Source organism: Schistocerca piceifrons, chromosome 2, assembly GCF_021461385.2.
Source record: "Schistocerca piceifrons isolate TAMUIC-IGC-003096 chromosome 2, iqSchPice1.1, whole genome shotgun sequence".
NCBI lineage: Eukaryota > Metazoa > Arthropoda > Insecta > Orthoptera > Acrididae > Schistocerca > Schistocerca piceifrons.
The window spans coordinates 876,886,083-876,913,602 of NC_060139.1; the positions used below are offsets into that span (position 1 = coordinate 876,886,083).

The 27,520-nt window shown below is 41.0% G+C and overlaps 1 protein-coding gene across 1 annotated transcript in view; it reads right to left on the bottom strand.

The window, feature by feature from the left end:
• LOC124777474 (farnesol dehydrogenase-like) overlaps positions 1-24,284 on the bottom strand; it is a 56,928-nt gene extending 32,644 nt beyond the window's left edge. The window contains exons 1-2 of the mRNA XM_047252901.1: positions 24,117-24,284; positions 2,143-2,305 (exon numbers count right to left, since the gene is read on the bottom strand). Of these exons, the coding sequence (XP_047108857.1) occupies positions 2,143-2,305; positions 24,117-24,248 (295 nt within the window). The 5' untranslated portion in view covers positions 24,249-24,284. The remainder of the gene's footprint in view (positions 1-2,142; positions 2,306-24,116) is intronic.
• Between the last annotated feature and the right edge of the window lie 3,236 nt (positions 24,285-27,520).

Consider the following 27,520-nt stretch of genomic DNA (forward strand, 5'->3'; position numbering starts at 1 on the left):
TGGTTGGGGGTGGGGGGGTGGGTGGGGGGGGGGGGGAAGGAGGGGGGCAAAGATTTGGTAGCTTGTTGTGCAGCTGTAGGAGGAGACAGGTATGCTACCATGATACTGGACAAATTCACAACTGCAGTACTGAATCAGAGGTCACAAGTCTGCCTGACCATATCCTTCATGGAGCTAGGCTTAGCAAGAATGGAACTGTAAGTGTCAGATGGTAAAAAACAGGGCATTTGACTATGAAACAACTTGTGAGTGACAGGGGGTACGGTACTTTTTCCTTCACCCAGGTCTCCTGGATGGTCCACTCATCAAGATGCATGGAATACTCTTGGGATGAGGCAGTATGGTCACCATTACAATTGATACAGTGGGGAGGAGGAGGCGGGCATTTTCCCTTGTGAGCATCTCTGCCACAAGTAACACATTTGGCCATGTTTTGACATGACATGTGAACATGGTTACAACGTTGACATTGGTAGTACTGCATTGGGTTTTCTATGTATAGTCTGACTGCGATGACTTCTAGCCTCCTTTAAACTTCAATGGAAGCAGTACTTTATCAAATATGAGAAAAAGAGTGTGTGCAGGCACTATGTTTGGATCAACCTTTTTCATTACTGAACAGACCACAGTGACAGCCTGATCAGAGAGATAATTTTCGATTTCTCCCTCAGTCAGACTGTCAAGCAGCTGAGTGTAAATAACACCATATGAAGAATTCAGTGTATGATGAACCTTGACATAAACAGAATAGCTGTGGAGGAGCAAAGCTGTAAGCAGTTGTTGGGCTTCAAAATCACAATTGGTCTCCAGAAGCAAAGTCCCATTTTGTAAGTGAAAGCAGGATTTTACAGGGCCTGTAATTGCATCAACAACTTTCTGAATAATAAACAGATTAACCATGCCAAAGGATTGACCTCCTTTGGTACTTGATACTACAAGAAACGGATATGCAGCTGAGAGAGTCTTTGAACCTTTAGCCTAATTCCGTTTACATTTAGTAGACATAGATTGAGATGGTGTTTGGCTCATTGTGAAAATAATCCCCTTCACCCACCTTAGGTGATTGTCCACACCTCCCAAACTCCGGACAGAGTGGTGGCCAATCAGCAATTGGGAAGGTAACAGGCAATCACTCCTTCCTGAGCCTGGCCTGTATCAATAGGTATGTGCGAACCCTACCTGTTGACCAGGGGCTGGAAATTACACATTACTCAGTCACCTGCTACAAATGAAACGCATGAGCCAACCTTCAGGAGGGCACAGGGAAGAAGAAGAAACATAGAGAGACCTCAAATGCCAAAGCAGAGGAAGGAGAGGAGATGAAGAATGAATAAGGAGAAAAATGCAGACAAGGGACTGTTCCAATGCCAGACTATCTAATTTTCAGAATGCATTCCCAAAGACACCCAAGACATGGAGTGCAAAAACAATAGCAGGAGGATAGACATGCAGCATGGACAGGGAAGACACACTGCAAAAGCTGGGAGCCCATCTTAGCCAAGCACAAACTCACTAAAGATTGGTGAGCTCCTGACAGGCATAGGTGTGAATAGCATTAAGCAGTATAGTGAGAGTTTATTACTAATATAATATACAGGTTAGCTTCTACCATGTCTTTGTCTTATTTTAATGTATAATTTAACTTGGGCCACAACCTTCAATATTCTTGTTTATAAGATCTATGGAACATGATGGATGAATGAATTAATGAATGAAATAGTCCTTACTGGTGCCCTTGTGTATGTAACACAGTTAGTGCCAGACAGTAAAAAAAGTCTATGCCTTCAAAGAACAACTAAAGAGGGAAAGGTTGCATTTGTCATTACCAAGCAAGGCAACAATTTCTTTCACAAATACCTGCATTACCTCCAATACATTAAAACAGGTGTCACAAACGAGAGGTGAAGATAGCTTACCTAAGATATGGCTAGTAAAAGTATACTGAACTATGTGCTTCATAATTACTGTATTAATATAAAGCTAGCTAACATTTAAGACATTCATAGTTATTACAGCCAAGATCAATATCTTTATACACTTTCTCCCCACATCAACAAAATTAAAATTTAAAAATGCTTAAAACCTGTAGATCAAATATTGTTAGATGTAGATGTAAGTTTGTGCACTGATGAACAGTATTACCAGTAATGTCTGAATGACCTGGTACACCAGCATTATTAATTAGAATATCAACACCTCCAACATTTTCATTTATCCATTTGAATGCATTGACAATTTGCTCTTCATTCCTCACATCACATTGTACAGCATGCAGCTTGCCTGGAGCATCCCTCATTTCCAGTGCCTAAAAGCAATAAATAAATAAAAAATAAACATCAGAGGCTTGGTCAGTCATAAAGTCTACAAAGCTTCACACTTACAATGCAAGTATACTGTCAGATTGAGACTTTCACTCTGCAGCGGAGTGTGCGCTGATATGAAACTTCCTGGCAGATTAAAACTGTGTGCCCGACCGAGACTCGAACTCGGGACCTTTGCCTTTCGCGGGCAAGTGCTCTGCCAACTGAGCTACCGAAGCACGACTCACGGCCGGTGCTCACAGCCTTACTTCTGCCAGTACCTCGTCTCCTACCTTCCAAACTTTACAGAAGCTCTCCTGCGAACCTTGCAGAACTAGCACTCCTGAAAGAAAGGATATTGCGGAGGCATGGCTTAGCCACAGCACTTGCCCGCGAAAGGCAAAGGTCCCGAGTTCGAGTCTCGGTCGGGCACACAGTTTTAATCTGCCAGGAAGTTTCATACTGTCAGATATTTTATTGTAGAACAGAAAGGACTGCATCTTTTGATACTCAATGTCAATAAAATCTGTATATATTTAGATGATCATCCAAATTATTGGATATGGATAAACATTGTGGAAATTTACCAAACAGCATCACGATGGTCCAAAATACAGCTGTATCCACTAGCACTGGGAATAGAAATTTAGTGAAAAGATAATTTTTTTTTTACTTTGAATAGGGATTGTGTGTATATTAATTCTTACTTGTTATATCTTGAACAATAACATTAAGTTATTATATACTTCTGTTTATTAGGCCTTTCTTATTTATCATGAAATATATCTGGGACAGTTTGTAGACAATGAAGCAACTTTAGTTAAATTGTCTTCAGTTTCAGCAACTAAGAAACTGAATACTTGAACTTATCTGAGTTAATATTTCTCTTTTGATGCACATAAATAAGCTGTAAACTGCAACTTGAAATGAATATATTGAGGATATGCCACAGATATTTTATGGGCAAACACTACACACAAAACTACCTTATACCATTGCCACTGCCCTATCACAAGACCATTTGCATACATTTTACAAGAAGAATCAATTATTCTGAATCACTGTGTGTGTGTGTGTGTGGGGGGGGGGGGGGGGAGTGCATTTTTTGAATACCGAGTAAAAGTAATTTTAGAAACTAATTTCTCAGATATGCTCTGACTATTTCAAAAAGAATGCTGCTCATTCAGAGAACAATGAATGGTATGTGCTTCCCCACATCACACAAAAAATGAATGTACATTACAAGCTCTAGCTGAAACCCAGTGGCCCCGTACAAAAGAGAATTGAAAGCTCAAGATTACGTCTACAGCTTGCTGGGATACAACATTAATTATTCTCATCAGTGATTAAACAATTGGTAAAATGGAACTGACAAATACCTCTGTACAGACTGCCTGAAATTATGAAGTACAGGACATGTTAGGATTGCAAAAATCCTATGTCAAGACACTACAACCAGTAACACTGATGAGCCAATACCTTATGACCAATTGTTTAATAACATGTTTGAAAGGCAATACAGCATGGATTCTGAATTATGTGGATTCAGCAAGTCCTTGGAAGGCTCTGGAGGTAAGTGGCACCAGATGTCAATACAGAGGTCATGAACTCCCTGTAAATTATGCGGATGTGGTTTGTAGGCATCTGAGATGCATTCCATTGGCTTCAGGTCAAGTAAATGTTGTTGCCAAGGCATCAACATGAGTTCACTATTATGCTTCCTAAACCAATTTACACAAGTTCTTGCCTTCTGACATTAACATTTACCCTGCTGGAAGAGATTATCACCATCAGGGATGAGATCAAGTATGAAGGGATACACGTGATCCACAATAATGTTCACCTAGTCCACAGCTGTTTTGATGCCTTTGCTTACTATCACAAATCCCATGGAAGTCAAGGTTAATGCTCTCCCAAAGCATGATACCACCCCCACAGCAGCCCACATCCATGGCACAGTGCCCATTCTCAGCAACAGTATGCTTGGATGACAGCATGTTCAGAAATTACCAACAACATGAGTCATCTGGCCAGGCATCACATTCCCATTGATCAATGGCACAGTATCAGACAGCATGCCTCTGCATCTATGATTAATGATGATGTTGGATCAATGTGGGAACAAACAGGTTTCTGTTGCTGAGCCCTGTGTGGGACAATGTGCACTGAATGGTGTGTTCCAACACTAGCACCTGTACGGGATGTAATCTGTCACCAGATCTGTCACAAATGGCCACCTAATCTGCTTTATAGGGTGGGCAAGGTTTTCATCTTACCATTTCTGATACACTTGTTCCCAAGTGCCAGGCAATAACCAACTGTCCTTTGCCAGTATCGTGTCAGTGGATATTCCGATTTGTGGCCCATATCAGCCACTAACCTGACTCACCATTTTTCTCTGCTCCATTTCTATACTTTCCTTACTTTGTCACATGCTCACACAGGTGTCATTCAGTCTTGAACTGGACAGTGGTCATAATGCTTTGGCTCCCCAGTGTTCTTTCTCCATCCAGTTCAAGAACCTTTTTCCACCTGAGCAGCATATTTGGTGCTCCACTTTTCCCTCTTAAACTTTCACCCATGTCAGTTTTTGCTACTAATTGTGATATGCACAGTGTACAATTCTTGCACTTGGGTCCCCTTGATGCCCCTAGTGGCCACTGCTAATTGTGATATGTCCCATACAGAAATCATATAGTTGTGGCACATCTGCCCCAAGTGGCAGCATGGGTTCCTTAGGCTTGAACTCACACTGGGGATAGCACGTAAAGTCTTAATTTTAACATCTACACTCTTCAACAGATTTATCATCCCCTGGATTCAGCGCATTCCCACATATGAAGTACATTGTGGCCTTGAAACATCAGGTCCATTGATACATTTTTGCAAATGTTTCAAAAAGGCAGTCCTGGAATCTAATCTAGTCATACTGCTGGAGAGCAAAAAAGACTCTTAATGTGCCTTTGTCAGAATCTGCATTTTTTCCCTGCATGTAGACATCTATTAATATGGAATGATTTAATCATCTGCATACTTTTCTTATAAATTTTTAACACAGTAGGGCTCGCACACTCGGGCATGCCATACAGGTTTATATTTATGTTCCTGCAGAAAATCTATTTTTCTACTGTGTTCTGATATTAATTAACATTTTGAAAGACATTAAGGCCCAAAAGCTCACTTTCTCATAGGCCTAATACTTTTAGCATGAAAATTCATGTTTTGCTAACCTCATGATGACATAGACACTGTAGGGGTTATGTAGTGTTGGAAGTAGTTGCCTCCTACTCATTTGGACTTAGCCTTTTGGAAGGTCCTCATGTGTAGTATCAGAAGCTGCCTTAGAAATTGCACAATGTTTCAATGGACAGGTGCTTGTAATCTCCATCTCAGACAGTTAGGAGTTGCAGTGACTGCCAGACTCCCAACACCACCCATAAAGGTAAATAACAGCTGCCTCACTGAAATATTGTGCAGCTTCCAGAACAGTACCCGTCACTAAGCCCTCGGACCCTTCATGCAACACTTGTCTCCTTAATAGTGCCACGTATCAAAATTGTCAGATTTTATACTTCACTATCTGCTTGTATACTGCAAACAATGGAGACCTCATGCTGGAATATCAACAATGTATGGAAAAGATAGATCGCAACTCACTGTAAAGATGACATGTTGAGTTATGGATGTGTGTGTGTTTCCTTAAGGCTTTAGCCAAATGCTAATTTATTTATTTATTTAATTTTTTTCCATAGAGTCAACAAAAATGATGACTATTGCAAACATCGGTGTTGTTTACATAATTATGAAGATGTTCTTAAAATACAGACAAAACAAATAGTTGATATAAATTAGCAAGACTATAATACAAGCACACAAAGGGAAAGTAGTGTCACAGAAGTAGGTATACAATTAAAATATTTCTAACTTCTAATACAAACTATAAGATCATGTGTTTTCAGCTTATAATTCAGACAGAAAGTACAAACATTTCTTTGGCAGGAATAATTTGAGTTTTGTTTTAAAGATATTTCCATCATATGCACATAAGTCTTTTGCAAAGTGTTGTTTCATTGTGCCTGTCTGCAACTCAACATGCCATCTTTACAGTGGGTAGCAATCTACATATATCAAAAAATTTTTTGCAATAAACCAGTTCCCAGAACTCCTGAAGACAGACATTGGCTGTGCATATTGTATCACAGACACAGTCCCTTCGACTGTTCAGAGATGTCACTAAACCCACCCAAAGATGTAAACAACCATGCATGAGCAGCGCCTATTAGACGGAGGGTCCGACAGCTGATCAGTTCCAGTCATTCCACCAGGAAGGAGGTACACTGCTCGTGTTGTCTGTAGTTCAACCATGCCTAACGATCAATACCGAGGTTCAATCATGTCCACATCATTACTTTGTGCGAGGAAGGGCTCTCAACATGGGAAGTGTCCAGGCGTTTCAGAGTGAACCAAAGTGATGTTAGTCAGACATGGAGGAGTTACAGAGAAACAGGAACTGTCAATGACATGCCTCGCTCAGGCCGCCCAAGGGCTACGACTGCAGTGGATGACCACTACTTGCGGAGTATTGCTTGGAGGAACCCTGACAGCAATGCCACGGTGTCAAATAATGCTTTTCGTGCAGCCACAGGACGTCGTGTTACGACTCAAACTGTACGCAATAGGTTGCATGATGAGCAGCTTCACTCCAGACATCCACAGCGAGGTCCATCTTTGCAACCACGACACCATGCAGCGCGATACATATGGGCCCAACAACATACCGAATGGACCGCTCAGGATTGGCATCACGTTTTCTTCACCGATGAGTGTCACATATGGCTTCAACCAGGCAATCGTCAGAGACGTGTTTGGAAGCAACCCGGTCAGGCTGAAAGCCTTAGACACGCTGTCCAGTGAGTGCAGCAAGGTGGAAGTTCTCTGCTGTTTTGGAGTGGCATTATGTGGCGCCAACGTACACCGCTGGTGTTCATGGAATGCGCCGTAATGGCTGTACGATACATGAATGCCATCTTCAGACCGATAGTGCAACCATAACAGCAGCATATTGGTGAGGCATTCGTCTTCATGGATGACAATTCACGCCCCCATCTAGCACATCTTGTGAATGATATACTTCACAATAATGACATCGCTTCACTAGAGTGACCTGCATGTTCTCCAAACATGAACCCTATCGAACATGCCTGGTATAGATTGGAAAGGGCTGTTTATGGATGACTTAACCCACCAACCACTCTGAGGGATCTATGCTGAATCGCCATTGAGGAGTAGGACAATCTGGACCAACAGAGGACGTGCTGCTGGGTATTAGAGGTACCATTGTGTACAGCAATCAGGATCACCACCTCTGAAGGTCTCGCTGTATGATGGGGCAACATGCAATTTTCGCTTTTCATGAGCAATAAAAAGGGTTAAATGATGTTTATATTCCAATTTTCTGTACAGGTTCTGAAACTCTCGGAACCAAGGTGATGCAAAAACTTTTTTTTTTTATGTGTGTATTTATTCTTTACCTTGTTCATTGTATACTTCACTACTTTTGCTTTAATTATTGACAGAATAGTCAATATTGCCTTACAGGGTGTAGGGCATTACTGCACAAAAATAGCTTCAAACATGGGTTTTGTGTTAATTTCTGTTCTCCAGTAATTAGTACCTTGCCACAGATATGTTATTTGAGAACTTAATTATCACTGTGGAGCCTAAGAGAGATTATTATAGTGATGGAGACTATGGCATGCTGTATACATCAACCAACCACTTAAGTTACTTACCTCTGTGTTTATTTCTCCCCATCAAATTAAACTGTCGCTTAAGGAAAAACTACCCCATAAATTCTGAAAGTTAAGACAACTGTTATAGTATGTGGAGCTGACAAGACCTTCATGGCTGCTTCTGATAATGCCAACAGCACTCCATAGGATTTGAGAACACTAAAATAAACTGTATTATTATTATTATTATTATTATTATTATTATTGTTATTTTACTGGTGTTTGGGCCTACCTCCAAAGCTGAAATCACAAATGCATCTCTGTGCAGTGGCACTACATTTTTATGTTGTTGTGGTCTTCAGTCCAGAGACTGGTTTGATGCAGCTCTCCATATGGAGAGCTACATTTTTATGTATGTGATTTGAATGCTAGTAGGAAGAAATTTTGATCACTAGTATTTGGCTGGCAACAAAAGGAGAGATTGAGTTCAGTTCCTAACCACCAGAATTTGCACAAATGTTCTGTGCTAAATTCCAAACCTTTCACAAAGTGAATGCATCTGATCCCGTTTATAGCATAGTGATACATTTCTGTAATGCTGTTTAGTGAACAAAATAAGAGGTTACTGGAACAGATTTTTTCGACTGGATTTGGGACTTCCTGGCACAAAGAACTCAATTCATCAGTCTTAATGGAACAAGTTCAACAGATTAAATTCATATTAATGAGGCAGTGGATAACATTGAAGGCCTCATGAGACTACTCATGGATTCTGTTATCTGCAGGAAGGTTGCAACACCAGAAGACAATAGTGAGGTGTAAGAAGACCTGCAGAGTATCAACAATTCATGCAGGATACTGGTAGATGGCCCTTTGACATAAATGTAACATACTGCACATAAATAGGTGAAGAGATCCATTATTTTTCTATGAAACTATTGGCAATTATCATAAACATACAGTACCTAAGAGTAATCATCCAGAGTGGCATACCGCGCAAGGTGGCGCAGTGGCTAGCACACTGGACTCGCATTCGGGAGGACAACGGTTCAATCCCGTGTCCAGCCATCCTGATTTAGGTTTTCCATGATTTCCCTAAATCGCTCCAGGCAAATGCTGGGACGGTTCCTTCGAAAAGGCACGGCCGACTCCATTTCCTAATCCGGTGAGACCGATTACCTCACTGTCTGGTCTCCTCCCCCAAAACAACCCCAACCACCCCAGAGTGACCTAAGTCAGAATGGCCACATAAAATGAATAGCAGGAAAAGCAGGTACCATGGTAATATTCACTCTTAAGGCCATTTAATTCATCCATGAAAGAAGTGGCTTACAAAAGACTCGTTTGTCCAGTTCTTGAGCATTGTTCATGGGTCTGGAATTCTTATAAAGTAGGATTAATACGAGACTCAGAAAGAAGATCCAAGTAAGACCAACATGTTTCTAAGATGCTCAACACAGTCCAGTGGCAGATACTGCAAGTGAGGCAATGTGTACCACAGAGAGGTTTAATGCTTGAATTTCTAGAGTATATGTTCCATGTGAAATCTGACAAAATGTTACTTCCTCCCATGTACATCTCACAACATGACCAAGCAAAGCAGTGGTGGGAGGGCTGGAACAGTGTGATCTCCACCTTACCACGGAAACTGAGGAGCTACTTGAGACTAGCAGCTCGGAGGTGTAAAAAACTGACAATATCAGAGAGATTGGTGTGCTGACCCCAGGCACGTCCATACCGCATCTGAGTCACACCACTGGCAGACAAAGCCGCAGCAGCTGGTCGGTACTGAATGACTCATCAAGACTAGTTATGTGGAGATGATAGTAGGAAAACAGTAGTTACGAAATGTACAATGAAATTAAAAACTGTCATGACACATTATTTTGTTGGCATCACGCTCTCACTAACCATGTCATGATGTTGCAACCACATCTAAACCTAAGGTTCAGCTACAGTTTGGTGTTACACCACAATCTTCATTTAAAAATTAAGAGTGGCGATGGATGGCAACATTACTGCTCAAAGCAAAATTTCAGTATCGCAATCTTTGCCAAATACATCTAAAAATTACATGGCAATAACACTATCACCTAACAGTCTATTTTGGAGGTGGTGAAGGATGAGAAGGAGGAGGAGGAGGAGGAGGAGAAGGAGATTAATGCAATGTCCCATCGACATTGAGGTCATCAGAGATGGAGCACAAGCTCGGATTTGGGAAGGATGGGGACTGAAATCTGCCGTTTATTTTCAAAGGAACCACGTCGGTGTCTGCCTGAAATGATTTCGGGAAATCACGGAAAACCTGAGTCAGGAAGGCTGGACACGGGTTTGAACCATTGTCCTCACGAATGCGAGTCCTGTGTGCTAACCACTGTTCCACCTCACTTGATGATCTATTGTGCAGGGCACAAGTTCTCCACAGGGACACAATTGCATATTCAGTACAATGCTCTACTGACCATGTCAGCCTCAGCCTCACCTAAGGTATAGCGCATGCAGGATACCGGGACCGATGTGCAGTGACCAGTTTTCGTCCAGTGCGCAGGGCGAGTTCATTCGTTTGTTCGGGAAGGGGAGGCCGAGAGTTTTCCAACTTTCGGCCGGTCAGCGATGGAAGAATCGAGATGTGCAGCGCGCACCTTGCAATCTTTCTCAAACGATTTCACAGAAACTATTCAGTAAAAGAATTTCATTTTTGCTTTACCTATAGCTGTATATGTCAAGTTCATGATGATGCGACTATCATTTTGTTAATGGTCAATATCAGTGAGATATTTGCGTGGAGGTAAGGCACATCGCTGAATTCGGAAAAGTGTGCAATGAAAAATAGAGGTCGCTATGATTTTGCGTTTGGTTCATATTACATGATATACTGTTGTGTATGAAATTTAGGAACCTTATGGAATTTTTCTTTAGACATGGGTAGAGGTATCTGTATGTCACCAAGCTCGAGAAAACTGATCTGATGTAGCACACTCATTTGCGATCGCACCGCGCCAGCGATAAAGCCAGACTGAAATATTCGCAACATTCCTCATATTTCATAACAGGTTTCAGATATCGAAATGATATTTTGGCAAATGATAGCACGCAAATAGGAGAGTATTTTACCATATCGTTATTATGTAAAGCTCCATTATCCCAGTAGCTACAGACTTTTTCGGTGAAAGAATTTAATTTTTGAGGGCAATCGATAGCTGGTGAAACGAGAAATGCTATGGGTTTTGGAACAACATACGTGAATACATTATACGTTTTTTGTATTGAGGATGTACTTTTTCATAAGCTACTGACTTTACTTTCTCTCAGTTCCTCATGTAATAAACTTAGTAAAGCACTGTTTCAGAATTTTCTCGCAATTGTGTCTAGACAGACCGATTTCGCTTTTGCCAGCATCCTCAAAAATTTTAGAAAAAGTAATGTACAGACAGCTTCTCAACCATCTGACCACAAATAACATATTATCAAGAACTCAGTTTGGATTTCTGAAGGGTTCTGATATCGAGAAGGCTATTTACACCTACAGTGAAAATGTACTTAATTCATTAAATAACAAATTACAAGCAGCAGGTATTTTCTGTGATTTGTCAAAGGCATTTGATTGTGTCATCCACAACATCCTCTTAAATAAATTAGAATTCTATGGTGTCACGGGCAGTGCTGCAAAATGGTTCAATTCATACCTCGCTAACAGGAAACAAAATGTGTCAGTGCAAGGGACTAGTGAATTAAGTCATCAGTCACCATCATAATGGGAAGAAATTACATGTGGTGTCCCACAAGGATCCATCTTAGGGTCGTTGCTTTTTCTTGTGTACATTAATGATCTCTCATCAGTTACACTGCCAGAAGCAGCGTTCGTTTTGTTTGCAGATGACACAAGTATTGCAATAAATAGTATGTTGAGTATAGTTCTAGAAAGATCTGCTAATGATATTTTCATGGATATTAATAAATGGTTTAAAACCAATTCACTGACATTAAATTTCGAAAAGACTCACTGTATGCAATTCAGAACCTGTAAGAGGTTTTCACCCATCATACGCATAAAGTATGAAGAAGAGCAGATAGAAGAGGTTGACAGTCTTAAATTCCTGGGATTACAACTTGATAATGAATTCAGTTGGGAGGAGCACACCACAGAATTACAGAAACGCCTTAAAAATCTGTATTTTCAATTCGAATGTTAGCAGACACAGGCGACATAAAAATGAAAAAGCTTGCATACTTTGCCTACTTTCATTCTATAATGTCATATGGTACAATATTTTGGGGTAACTCTTCAAGTCAAACAAAAGTTTTCAGAGTCCAAAAGCGTGTAATACGTATTATTTGTGGACTAAATTCACAGACGTCCTGTAGAAACCTCTTCAAAGAACTGGGTATACTAACTACTGCCTCTCAGTATATTTACTCCTTAATGAAATTTGTCCTAAATAATATATCTCTTTTTCCAACAAACAGCTCAGTTCATACATACAATACCAGGAACAAAAATGATCTGCACAAGGACTTAAAAGCACTTACTTTAGTTCAAACAGGGGTCCACTACTCAGGAACACTCATCTTCAATAATTTGCCAGCAAACATAAAAAATTTAGTTACAAATAAAGATCAGTTTAAAAGGAGCCTGAAGGACTTACTAGTGGCCAACTCCTTCTACTCCATTGACGAATTTTTTAACAGAAACAAATGATGTATTGTATATACTCATACTACTAGTATTGTTATTTCAGCTTAAAGAAAAAAAAAGATGTATTGTATATACTCTACTATTAGTATTTTTATTTCTGCTAAAAAAAAAATACATGTTCCACATCCATGAGGATCTCCTCAGCACGGATCTATGAGACGAAAAACTAATCTAATCTAATCACAACATGTTAGTGAGGTGAGACAACATAAACTCCGCTGTGTTTTGGCAGAACAAGCAAATTTTGACATTGCAACCAGACAAATGTGTAGGTCTTACTCAAAATTCGCCACTCACGACACTTCTCTCAAAGTTACAAATGGTTAATAGGACAGGCGAAAATAAATCACTGCATTTTCGGCGGAATTCTTTTTAGGTACTAACGAAAGCAGAGGCCACGGCATTTTGCGCGCACTATACCATAGGGGAACATAAGGTGCGTAAAATAATCCGTGCACAAACCTCAACCCGTCTTGCCAGCTTTACTTCTGCCAACACTCCTCTTCGTTCCTAACTTCACAGAAGCTCTCCCGCATGCTTACCAGATTAATGCTCATGGAAAAAACAATCAGTCACACTTCAGAGAAGTGTGCAATCTTGACATTAAAACTGTGTGCCAGACCGGAAGTGGACCCTGGAACATTACTTCTCGAGGGTAATGCTCTACTGACTGAATCATCCAACCCTGAGCTTTGTTGACTGACATTAAGCTGACTAAAACCGCAACACCTTCATCGTCTGAAGAAGACATGGTGCCACATTACACCTGCTGGATCACTTTTGCTCACATCAAGTCAGATGAATGCCAGACCACTGCCATGAACCTGCCACGCCACTTGTTGAATCACTTGGCACGCCACATCAATGGGTGCCCTGACAACAACATGTCCTGTTATGTACACGGACTTCAAAAACTAGATTAATTTTTGCAAACAAAAGCTACTGATGAGGCCGAGGCGCTCAATTTCAGTTTTTCGACGCGAATCCCCTGGTGAGACCATGGTTCAAGCCCAGGCCTGTGAGAGAGCTGCAATCTAACCTAACCTAATTGCTCAGGCACAAAAAAGTTTATTGAATTAGGTACTAGAGGCTTGGGCATTTCTGCCAGTACATAATAGATTATTAGGATTTCTGAAAATTATAAAATAGGATAAGTGAGAATGATTACTGAAGTCAGATTCTCAAATGAGCTGCTATCTGGTAGCTTAGAGCTGACATAATAAATGAACGCCAGATATTCCTGATTGGGAAAACACACACACACACACAGCCCTATCCACATAAAACATACTTGTTTATTCTGCTTGTGTTTATATTATCAAATCAAACTGCTGAGAGGAGTGTTCATAGCAGACTTCGCATACATTCTTCGAGTAGCCTACTGACCTACACAAAATTCGTGTATGGAAATGCAGATAATGTCATAAACGAATTTTACATGATCATATTATATAAAAGTTGACAATCAATCGCATTAGATATGATTCCTCGAAGACCTTTACTTTGCTGTACTACACGCCAGTAAATTTATTCCACGTTGCATTTGTTGTTAACAATAAACATGAATAAATCATCTGTAATTCACAGCCACAACACTACAAGCAAAAATAACCTACTTACAAACTGTGTGCTCATCTCTAGATTTTGGAATATTCACAAATCCTGACAGGTTGCCAGCAGACATGTAGAAAATTTCAAAGCCGTAGTTATTCAAAAAACCTAATAAAATGGCACATACAATAGCGTATCAACCGGAGGGATGGTCGCTGCCGCCCAATTCAGACTCTGGGGAGGGGTGAGGACGAGATACGGTTTCTGCCCCCCCCCCCCCACACACACCCCCTCCTCATCCCCAAATTCACTTGGAGTTTTATTTGATCAACAGGCAGAGCCAGCGAATAAACCATGCTGGCGTTAGGAAATATTATGCGGAGCCATTTCCGTGAGGAGAGACATAAACACGTGTTAACTTATTACAGCACAACTCATGACTGAGCAGTAGCATCAATGTGCCACCTAGACTAGAAGCAGCTTATAGACCAAGGTCAAAGATATTGTGCCTACGCAAGCCTGCAGGGTTGCCACATCTTGCAATGAAAATCAGTCTCATTACTTTCGTACCTCGTATATACTGTTCAAAACATGTATTGCCACCATCCTCATTACTTACTGTTCGGTTCCCCTTGAATCTAAGTCCACTTACGTTTGCAGATGTGCAGGTGGTCCAAAACGTTTTTTGATCAATTTAGTCTGGCGGTCACGCAGCAGAAGCCATGTGCAGTCCTAACGAAAACAGCAACATCAGCCAACAATGCCCAAACGGTAAATGTAATTATATTCCCACAGTTCTCAGTAAGACTTTTATGGGAAGGGGAGGGGTGAGCTACGGCATACCTGAAAGTATTTGCAAGAAGATGTTAGTTATTTTCGATACAGTGGAAATGTTTTTGAGTTAATGGGGGGCACCAAATCTCAATGCAAAAGCAAGAAAACAGTGCCTGGATCTACACCGGAAAACTCAAAACTCACTTCACTATCCATATCAGTGGCAAACAGGTCAGCCCCAAGGATTCAAGGCGAATAAGCATTCGCTACCACTACAACAATGCAAGTAGAGGTTCAATCAACAAAGATGTCGATAATCAGTATGTAACAATACAAGTTAAACTCGTACAGAAAGGCGCAAACTGAGTACGTATAACATCATATCGAGAACTAAGATTGAGTAATTCTTGTACATGGCAAGAAAACTAGTATTTGGATGCATGCATTTGAGCTGGATGCAGTATGGCAAGAAAATCTCTCCATAACCTATTGCAGCATGGCCTGAAATTAGGCATCATGACAGTGGACTCAGATCATCCTTTTACTCCATGGCAACAGAAAGTCCACTGCTGTTGCAGGATCAGAAAAGTGAGACTTATGTTCCGTAACATTGCCATATAGCAAGTTCTTATGAAGGTCACAGTTCATCGACACGCACCCCTACGTTCACATTTCAGTACCAAAATTTTAGTTAATTTCACTAGTTACAAATATCCCCCACTTACGTATCATAGCAATACATAATACATTTATGACTTGACACACGCTTCTTTGATTAGGGGCCACATTTCTCATAGAAGCCCCTGCGGTTGTTGTTAAGCAATGCACTCAATCAGTCATGGAGGTATTGCTTAGAAGATGTCTTCCATGCTAAAAACAGCCCTCAGATTATTATGCCATTACAGATAATTTTATCCTGAAGTCTAATAAGCACCGATTTATTATCCAGACTCATTATCGCAAATCGTTATCTCTAGCTCATAGACGCGGTATTACTGTTGCGGACTGTTTGTGGAAAACTCTTTCTCGTCCGAATTTTCAGTCACACGGATCAATGTTTTATATAAATGAGGCAAAGCTAATCCTTTTCTGAAATCAGTTTGTTCGGAAAATCTTTTACTGTTTGCACCCAGAAATTAAGAAAACACTGTTTTTGGATTTGCGTGGGGTTTTTCTTTTCGCTATGCAACGTTTCTCGCGTGATTTCATAAAAAAATTGACGTATGACTGCCGAACATTCGTGTGTGGCAGTAAAGTGGCTACCTTTTCGTTATTAGTCATAGTTCTTACGATGTTTATAAATGAAGTAACATAACTCATTGAACGTAAGTTGAAGAATTTGCAGTGAAGAATGAACCTACCGGCTATTTCACGTTTTGTGCACTTTAAATCATGTATTGCAGCGTATTAACTGAGGCTAACGTACCGAATTAATTTTCTGTCGTGGTAGAAAAGCTGCATCTTTCAGGTTTGTATGAGTTGGTGATATGCCGCACTTGGTAAGTTTCTGCATACCATGCAGAGTGCAGCGTGACAAGTCAGTACACATAATTCCAGATACCGAAACAAGATTTTCAGCAATTGTTCAATTTACTTACACTGATTTAACAAGTCGTGTGACTAGGGCCTCCCGCCGGGCAGACCGTTCGCCGGGTGTGTTTCGATTTGGCGCCACTTCGGCGACTCGGTCGCAGGTTCGAATCCTGCCTCGGGCATTGATGTGTGTGATGTCCTTAGGTTAGTTAGGTTTAAGTAGTTCTAAGTTCTAGGGGACTGATGACCACGGATGTTAAGTCCCATAGTACTCAGAGCCATTTGAACCATTTGAACTTCGGCGACTAGCGCGTCGATAGGGATGAAATTATGATGATCAGAACAACACAACAACCAGTCCCTGAGCGGAGAAAATCTCCGGCCCAGCCGGGAATCGAACCCAGGCCCTTAGGATTAACATTCTGTCGCGCTGACCACTTTTTTTCTCAATTTTTTCGATATTGTTAGTTGCATTTGTTCGGTGCGGATGTCCCATGACATCCGTTCACGTTCAGTGTTGAGCCGTTGACTCAGTTTTTTATTACAGTTTTTTATTACAGGCAGATAACCCTCTGAGCGAACACGCCGAGTTACCGTGCTGGCACCACTCAGCTACCGGGGGTTTAAGTTAGATTAAGTAGTGTGTAAGCTTAGGGACCGATGACCTTAGCAGTTTGGTCCCATAAGACTTTACCACAAATCTAAATTTTTCTGATTTGCACACTCTTTTGTAATTCACTAAATAGATGTTCAGTAATGTTTACAGTGATTCCTTTTAGTTGAGACACATACAATTAGTGAGTTACAGCGTCATTTCATTTTTTAAATTTCAGTATCTAACTTCTCGTTCCCTTTTTATGTGTACATCGATCCATGGGTTATGACTGATATTTATACAGGATGTTACAAAAAGGTACAGCCAAACTTTCAGGAAACATTCCTCACACACAAATAAAGAAAAGATGTTATGTGGACATGTGTCCTGAAACGCTCAATTTCCATGTTAGAGCTCATTTTAGTTTCGTCAGTATGTACTGTACTTCCTCGATTCACCGCCAGTTGGCCAAATTGAAGGATGGTAATGTTGACTTCGGTGCTTGCGTTGACATGCGACTCATTGCTCTACATCAAGCACATCAGTACGTAGCATCAACAGGTTAGTGTTCATCACGAACGTGGTTTTGCAGGCAGTGCAATGTTTACAAATGCGGAGTTGGCAGATGCCCATTTGATGTATGGATTAGCACGGGGCGCCGGCCGAAGTGGCCGTGCGGTTAAAGGCGCTGCAGTCTGGAACCGCAAGACCGCTACGGTCGCAGGTTCGAATCCTGCCTCGGGCATGGATGTTTGTGATGTCCTTAGGTTAGTTAGGTTTAACTAGTTCTAAGTTCTAGGGGACTCATGACCTCAGAAGTTGAGTCCCATAGCGCTCAGAGCCATTTGAACCATTTAGCACGGGGCAATAGCCGTGGCGCGGTACGTTTGTATCGAGACAGATTTCCAGAACGAAGGTGTCCCGACAGGAAGACGTTCGAAGCAATTGATCGGCGTCTTAGGGAGCACGGAACATTCCAGCCTATGACTCGCGACTGGGGAAGACCTAGAACGACGAGGACACCTGCAATGGACGAGGTAATTCTTCGTGCAGTTGACGATAACCCTAATGTCAGCGTCAGAGAAGTTGCTGCTGTACAAGGAAACATTGACCACGTCACTGTATGGAGAGTGCTACGGGAGAACCAGTTGTTTCCGTACCATGTACAGCGTGTGCAGGCACTTTCAGCAGCTGATTGGCCTCCACGGGTACACTTCTGCGAATGGTTCATCCAACAATGTGTCAATCCTCATTTCAACGCAAATGTTCTCTTTACGGATGAGGCTTCATTCAACGTGATCAAATTGTAAATTGTCACGATCAACATGTGTGGGCCGACGAGAATCCGCACACAATTGCGCAATCACGTCATCAACACAGATTTTCTGTGAACGTTTGGGCAGGCATTGTTGGTGATGTCTTGATTGGGCCACATGTTCTTCCACCTACGCTCAATGGAGCACGTTTTCATGATTTCATACGGGATACTCTACCTGTGCTGCTAGAACATGTGCCTTTACAAGTACGACACAACATGTAGTTCATGCACGATGGAGCTCCTGCACATTTCAGTCGAAGTGTTCGTACGCTTCTCAACAACAGATTCGGTGACCGATGGATTGGTAGAGGCGGACCAATTCCATGGCTTCCACGCTCTCCTGACCTCAACCCTCTTGACTTTCATTTATGGGGGCATTTCAAAGCTCTTGTCTACGCAACCCCGGTACCAAATGTAGAGACTCTACGTGCTCGTATTGTGGACGGCTGTGATACAATACGCCATTCTCCAGGGCTGCATCAGCGCATCAGGGATTCCATGCGACGGAGGGTGGATGCATGTATCCTCGCTAACGGAGGACATTTTGAACATTTCCTGTAACAAAGTGTTTGAAGTCACGCTGGTACGTTCTGTTGCTGTGTGTTTCCATTCCATGATTAATGTGATTTGAAGAGAAGTAATAAAATGAGCTCTAACATGGAAAGTAAGCGTTTCCGGACACTTGTCCACATAACATATTTCCTTTCTTTGTGTGTGAGGAATGTTTCCTGAAAGTTTGGCCGTACCTTTTTGCATCACCCTGTATACGATTATTACTATTTTGTTATTTTAGGTGTCATACTGCACAATGTCACAAAAATACATGAAGGATTTTTCTGGAGGCGGTAGTAGCACTAAAAAATCTCAGATAGTTTATATTAGCGTTACCCATGACAGTGGCCACTCTCAATCTGATGGCAGTAATACTAATCTAAAATATTTACAATACTGATACTGCTAAATATTCTATGGCCGGCTATGAGTGTCTCTTCCTATGCTTCTGCTGTTATACTATGTGCTCACCATTAACATACAGTACTTTGCTTGTTGAAAGCTATTTTTATGTTAGTGTGATACGTGGGAGATACGTCACGTTTCACGTTTTTATCCTTACCGATTTCAGTTAGAGGCGATGGACATAACAGTTGTGGCATAGAACTGTCAAAGCATGCAACACCCCATTCTCACATGAAAATACAATGGCTTCTACTTCAAATACACCTGTTTTTGAAGGAAAATTTCATCTAGCAGAGAAGCATAATTTTCCACGAAGGAATGGAAGATCTTGTAAATCGGAATGGTTTGTGGCTTATCCGTGGCTACATTACGAAGAAAAGAGTGGCAGTGTTTTCTGCTATAACTTCATTCGGTTCATCCGCTTAATAAACAATAGAACACCACAGAAAGGGACGGATTTTCTTAAAAAAAAACGGTTCCTGTAACTGGAAAAAACCACAGAAAAGCTCAAGATACACGAGAAGAGTCTCTTTCGTCGAGAGTCTCTTGCAATTATTCACCAACGTGAAAATAGCGCACCTGTCGTTGCCCGAGTCACGTGACATCTGCTGACCGATCAGGAGAAAGCTAGAACCGCATTACTAGTAATTATCAGTTCACTAGGTTCCTGGGTCGAACAGGAAACGCACTGAGAGGTCATGAAACGGTTTCTGGAAACCTCATGACACTTCTCGATGAGAGGAAGAATGATGTGCCAGAACTAAAGATATGGCAGAAATATCGTGACACTTGGTTGGCGCCAGCGATACGAAACGAAGTATTGGAAATGGCTCACATGATCCAGCGAGAAATTGTGAGGCAAATAAAAGATTCCCCATTTCACGGAATTACGGTAGATTCAACAACGGACATGGCTGGCCAGGAGCAGTCCACTCTGTGTGCGTTGTGTTGACCCTGAGACGCTCGAAAAAAAAAGAACTTTTTCTGGGTTTATATAATCCGTCGGACTCACAGGCGCAAACGCTGGCAACTACCATTGAAGACATGCTTCGAAGACTGACACTAGAAATTGAGTTTCTAGCCACCCACTATTTCGATGGTACAGCTGATATGTCTGGGCGGTAAAAAGGTGTTGAAATCCTTCTTCAAGACCAGCCAAAGAGTTGTTACATCTACTGTAGCAGTAATTGTTTGGATCTGGCACTAAAGGAAGTTTCAAGAAACTGATCCATTGTGCGATGTACTGGTAACTGTGAATGACGTCTCAAATATAATTCTAGAATCTGCAAAAAGGAGAAACATGTATGCAGATGGTGTACTACCATGAGACGAATCCACACCCAAAATGATTCCAATGTGTCCTAACCGATGGGCTGTAAAAGTAAAATCTTTGATACGTTTCTGAGAAAACTATCAGCGGTCCAGAAAAGGGTGACAGAAATGTTGAATGTACCGAGCTCAGTTAGAGACGAAAGAAGGTCAGCTCTGCGGAGCTCTGTGAAGCGACTCGAAAAGTTTGGAACTATTTTTTATACAACAGTAGCAACAGAAGTGTTTGGACTGCGTAAGGAACTGGCCAGATCCCTAGAGAATCCAAATATTAATGCAACTGGAGTGAAACATTCTGTAGAGGTTCTAAGAGTAGTTCTTCCAAATCTTAGGACTACGGAAGCATTTGATATGCTGTTAGCGAAATCCAAAGATTATTCTAAAAACCTAAATATGAAACACCCAAATATCTCACAGCCAAGAAAAATACCAGAGAAATTGCAACATACAGAAACACCATCTGTACCCAAAGAATTGTCTTAAGGACGAAAATTTAGGAAAGATTTGTTTGAAATTCTTGATCTCCTTCTGAATGAGACTGATCGAAGGTTCAACCAAGAGGATCTGAAGCGACTATCCCGTCTTGAAGAGATACTTATTATGTCCTCCCAAACATATACTCCATCTACACGACGTTTGGAAGAATTGCTTGGAGTACATACAACAGACTTTAACCTGGACAGGCTTATGCACAGCTCGAAATGCTGTGAACCATTATGACTGATATACAACCACGTAGTGTATCCTCTATTGGAAGAAAACTTATTGCTGAACCTGGTAGGGTTAAAGAACTCTTTGAGGAAGTTATTCGCCTCATCATTCTGATTTTTACAGTTCCAATATCGTCAACATACTCTGAGAGGTCATTCAGCGCCTTGCCTCAGATCAACAATGACTCAGTCGAGACTCACCCATCTACTCCTTCTCCATGTTCGTGAAGACAGAGCTGAAAAAATTAATCTTATGGATGTCATGAAAGAACTTGCATCTCAAACTGTCGAAAGGATAACTACATTTGGAAATTGTATTTAAAATTTTTCAGTCTAAATAAAAACAAAATAAATGCCTTCTTCTTTTTCAAACAAATTATGTTTTTCTTTTTTTCATTAACATGTGAAGCACGGTGTTTGTAAAACAGTACTAATAACCAAGGGTTTCTCTTTGACCAATTGCTATTGCAGTCTACAATAAATATGAACTCCTTTTCGTAAATGACCTCAAAACAAAGTAAGACCAGTGTCCTCAAAGATAAGTGATGTCTTTTTAAAAATTAAAGCAACGAAATGGTTTTCAATGTTTCTCTCTGTAAAATAACATAGTGCTGGGTACCTATCACACATTCCCTAACTATCGGTATGCATGTATTCTGAACGGTTTTGCTGAAAGACGAAATCAGTAAATGGGTTTGCTTGATTTCCCCCCCTCCCTCCAAAGAGGTATTTGATACCCCACTGAGCGACCGCTACAGTCGCAGGTTCGAATCCTGCCTCGGGCATGGATGTGTGTGATGTCCTTAGGTTCGTTAGGTTTAAGTAGTTCTACGTTCTAGGGGACTGATGACCTCAGAAGTTAAGTCCCATAGTGCTCAGAGCCATTTGAACCCCACTGAGCACATCATACATTTATCGAAATATCTGGAGTCAGGGCTGTAAATTTTGGTTAAGAATAATATCTATGTTAGCTAGGTTTTAACTTTTCCAATATAGAGACAGCTGACAACACAGCTAACAGGGCTTTCTTTCACCCAGTATAGTTACACTGAAGGAAAGGAGATAAGGGTGTAACATCCTGTCGACGACGAGATCATGAGAGACGGAGCACAAACGCTTGGGGAGGGAAATGATAGGAAGTTGGTCTTGTCCTTTTAAGGGAACCGTGCCAGCATTCATCTTAACCGATTTTGAAAAACAGCGGAAAACCTAAAACTGAATGACCGAACACTGATTTGAACAGCTCTCTCGAATGAGAATCCTGTGTCTTAAGACTTTGCCACCTGGCACAGTTGATGGGAAAAAAATTGCATGGAGTGAGGTGGGGATCACTGTTGTAGCAAAGTGTTTGCAATCTGACAAAATCTCTTTCTTCGGTATTCCATAAATAGTTAGCAGTGTGAGTAGCACTAGTCGTAATGTGTTGGTAGTGTACTTCGCAGAAGTCGTCTGCAGTGGCTGGATCTGTCACAGAGAATTATTTTGTCTATAAATGACAAAACCATTATAAGAGTCCGCAGTCATTGTAACTAGTGAACATAATTGTCCATCTCGTCGTTATTTTAATTTCTTAATTATGAGAACTGACTTACATATACCGATAGAATATCGAGAATACTTTCGGTTTATCCTACATAAGTATTACCGCAATACTTGTAGAAATACTACTTCTCATTTGTTATATTCTTAATCTTACAGACTCTGATGGTGGCTGTGGCTGAAACACTTTACGGTAGCTTGCGCATGCATTCACATTGGCCTTCCGCATGCATTCACAAATTCCTCGCCCCTCCACCCCACTCACAACTGCCTGTACGAGACTCAGACGGTTTACCAGAAATTGTCGGCTCACACGCCGATGCACTGGCTGTGGCAGCCGGTTTGCTTGCGTTACGAAAACAAAAGAGGTTAGTGATACATGTAGTAAAGAGTGGATAAAGAAATCAAAATATTATTCCCTTATTAACTATTCGCAAGAGAGACCACACAGAAATTGTTTTTCCTTCTCTTTCCATCCATGTGATGCTGCATTCTTCGATTTGTCCTAAGGTACAGTACAACCTTTCTACAGAATGTACATAAATTAAGTCCATGTACGGACACATGCTTGCACAAACCTCCCTGCTGTTGGTGCACACGCTCAATCATGCACACGATTTAACGCTTGCACAAGCACGCATAATCTAAATTCCATCAAGCATCAAGCTACTCGTACAATTCTCAAGCTTTCTTTTTGAAAAAGGAATCGAACAGATATTTGTATTGGCTAGCGTTTCATTGTTCTTGATCCACATCCCTTAGGATCTCCGTCATGGTGGCATTGCATGGACGAATGATGAAAGAATCTGAGAAGACCACAAAACATCCGATTGAAGCATATTCTCGTTATGAATTTGCAAAGTACGGAAACAGTGCCATCGAATTTTCCTATGCTATTACTTAATGAACGTAAAAATTTTGACGTTATCTCGAATTAATAATAGAAGTACCGCAAACGAATATTGTGTCGTAGTTACACACACACACGCAGACACTCACACAGTGAGAGAGGTCTAACAGCCGAAAAAGCGCAGAAAAACAGGACGAGAGTAAACTGCCTACTCTAAACGCAAGTGGCTTACCTTGACCCTGTCCACCCTCCTAGCGAGTCCTATAACAGTCAGGCCATGCCGAAGCAGCGTCTGTGTTATGGCTGCTCCTATTCCCGAACTAGCGCCAGTGACCACAGCAACGCGTCCTATGTATTTATCCATCCTCCCGGCAAATGCAATTGCTACTTCGATAGTGGCACTGCACCAACGCTTCAAAGCAGTTAAAACTTAAACGTCTTCCCCCACCAACCTACCGCCTTCAGTGCTGCCAACATCGGAACAGTGAGAAGGATGACCTTGTCAGCTGTGGACAGCTTCATCCTAAAACTTTTGCGCATGAACGTACACTCGAAGGCGAAGGCTTTTTCACACGCTATGATTTGTCTAGGCACATCACGTCTGCGCACACTCGTCATAGAGTTGTATACCACAAAGCTAAACGAATATTAGACGGACACAAACCTTGAAACTAGAGTCTTGCGTCTGAGCAAAGTCCCTCTCTTCTGTGAATGCAGATCGCATCCACGCAGACAAATCTGCCTGTGAACAAGAGACCGTTCCTAAACTGATTCACGAAGGATGACTGAATCATCTATTTGCTCAGTTTGGTGTTTCTGGCCTTTACGTGCACACCGAATTCTAAAACGGGCGATGTGCATCAGTGTCCTATAGAGCTCACTGCATGATTAATTGAAATGTATAGGTCTCACAAATGTTTGTACGAAAAATTAAAGAATATGAAATACCGCGATCGGAATAAGAAGGCAGTTGCTTATTATTCTTTGCTAGAGAATACGAGACTAGCTGACCACCGGCAGACAGATAATCGGTAGTAAGAAAATAAATTCGATGCAGACTGTTTACCGTTAACTATTCAATTTGATTTACTTCCCCTCACGAAATACTTCGTCAGAACAGCGTATACAGCTTTGCAAGTGTTCGGTGTAATTTCTCTCAATGCTTCCTTGGACAATTCAATCGAAAACTCCAAATCTTTACAATTTCTTCCTGCCCCTAGAAATCGTGACACCACTGTCACTCTCTCTTGAGGTGAGTTAGTTTTCCTCATACAATTTTTTCGTCATATCGAGCGAATAGTTTACGAACTCAAGTAAATAATTGTGTGTTTGTATCTCGATTCGGGAGGTCGACGGTTCAATCCCGCGTCCAGCCATCCTAATTTAGGTTTTCCGTGATTTCCCTAAATCGCCTCAAGCAAATGCCGGGATGGTTCCTTTAAAAAGGCACGGCCGACCTCCTTCCTCCATCCTTTCCTAATCCTATGAGACCGATGATCCCGCAGTTTGGTCTCCTCCCCCCAAAATCAACCCAGCCCAACCCATCTCCAGTCTTCAGGATCGCTATATAACTTTCGAAATAAAGTTGTGTGCGACAACTGCATCATTTAGGCGGTTCTTTGAGTCTCTGAAAATGCGTTTGCAGTTGTGAACACTCACTGCTGAAGAAACTTCCTCCAGTATGAACAGTAGCCGTTTTTGCAATAACCAGATACCGGTACGTCCACTTTTGGCCGAAAATGAGGTTTTATTACCATTGCACCGTTCGAAAATAGCTCTGTCGTGTGGTGCAAGAATGAGACCTATCCTTGGGACCAATTCAGAATAATATAGGTTATGGAGTTGTGGACGTTGAGTATTCGGGAGAGAACCAGACATGTCCAGGGCTTGGTTAATCATTGTAGTCAGACTCTGAACCTGTAAAATACATCTAAGAAAGTGGTTGATGTTACGGAATATCTATTTATCAACTTCTTATTCCAGAAAAAAAAATTCTTTCGGTCTAACATCAACAGTGTTTGTAATGAGAAATTCACTGTTTTCAAATCACGTGTTCTTTGAGTACGCCACTGCACATAAGCATGTCGTTTGCTGTAGTGAACCACTGTCAGAGCTTGACTATCTTTATTTCGTCATTGAGAAAGTTTAAATCACACAGATTTTTCCTGAGGAAAAACTTTACAAGGGTGACTCTGCCAGTTAAGTCTGAGAAATATAAAGATGTCATGAAGCTTTCCAGCAAGTATATGCCAACCTCAGACATGGAATTTTATAATGAGGTGGTCTGTGGAGAACTGCTACATATAGTTCATGTGAAGGAGAAGCACAACGAACTTCTTACTAACATTCCATACGTATGAATCTTATTAGGGTATTCTCTTTCTTTTTTTCATCACATTCAAAATACAAAGCTGTATGGAGCAAGAGCAAGATGAATCTACTTTAATTCAATAAACATCATAATCAATCTTTGTTTGGTTATGTAATAAGTTGTTACAGTGTGTTGCTGGCCTCATAATGGTTGGAAAAAGACAGGGCTGGTCAATAAAGTTTTCCAATTTCTGGTGAGTTTTTTGTGTTTTACTCTAAATTATGTAAACGTCACTTACCTGGATACTGCACCAATGCCTTGAATCTGTGTGCTAAATTGTTTGCTAGTATAAAATAGAATTTGCGAGAGCGTTGCCGCTTGACGCTGAAAGTTCTCTCGTGTGACTGACACATGGCGGTGTAATATTAGTAATTTTCGCCTCACAAACATTAATATACGCTCAATAGTAAACGCCTGATGGCCTAAAGTTATCGAACAGTTGTAAAGTAAAAGAAATGAACCATCGCATAGCAGCGAGCGACAGAATCTATTATTCTTTATCTTTGCCGTTCTTGCGCGGTGCCTGTAAATCTCTATGTACATGTATCGATTAATGATGTAAAAAAGAATTCTGTTGTTTCAAGACAAATCAGGCATTGGTCACCTCACCTCTTACTGTTTGTATTCCATGAAAGGCAGACGCGGACTTGCTGCGTTCCGCAACGGTATTTTATAATGTGAAAAATATTGAGTGAATATGCTAATTGTTATTTTTCCAATCAGAAAACATGTAGTTTCTTGTAATTGATTACGAACAGACAGCATCAAGAGGACATTTTGACTGTTAGGTATAAAGTATTTAACCTCAATGGTCATCTATTGTAATTTAATAATGAAAAGGTACGTAGCTTTGAAAAACGTGTGTTAAAGATAAGTGTCCTTATTTTACTAAATTGACCTTTATGATTTCCATCTTCTTATTTACTTGAATGAAAATTATTTTGTGTTAGTTCATCACCAGAAATTACGATCACGCTGATGGGCCGAACGCAGCATGAGGCAGAAGGAACATTATCGTTTTCCTATTATTTCTGAATCAACTCTTTTTTAATTGTGTAGTGTTGCATTTCTTTTAAAGCCTATAAATCTTCTTGTCCCTTAGTTTTGTTCCGGATATGACTACATCGCGACTATAAAAATGCATAGAATTGATAATGTTTCTTCCGAACGATCTCAAATATATCAATATGCTGCTCTTATTCAGGTGTTTAATGCTCAACGTATGTTATTATAATAGTGTAATCAATCCCTGATTCTGTTGCCAA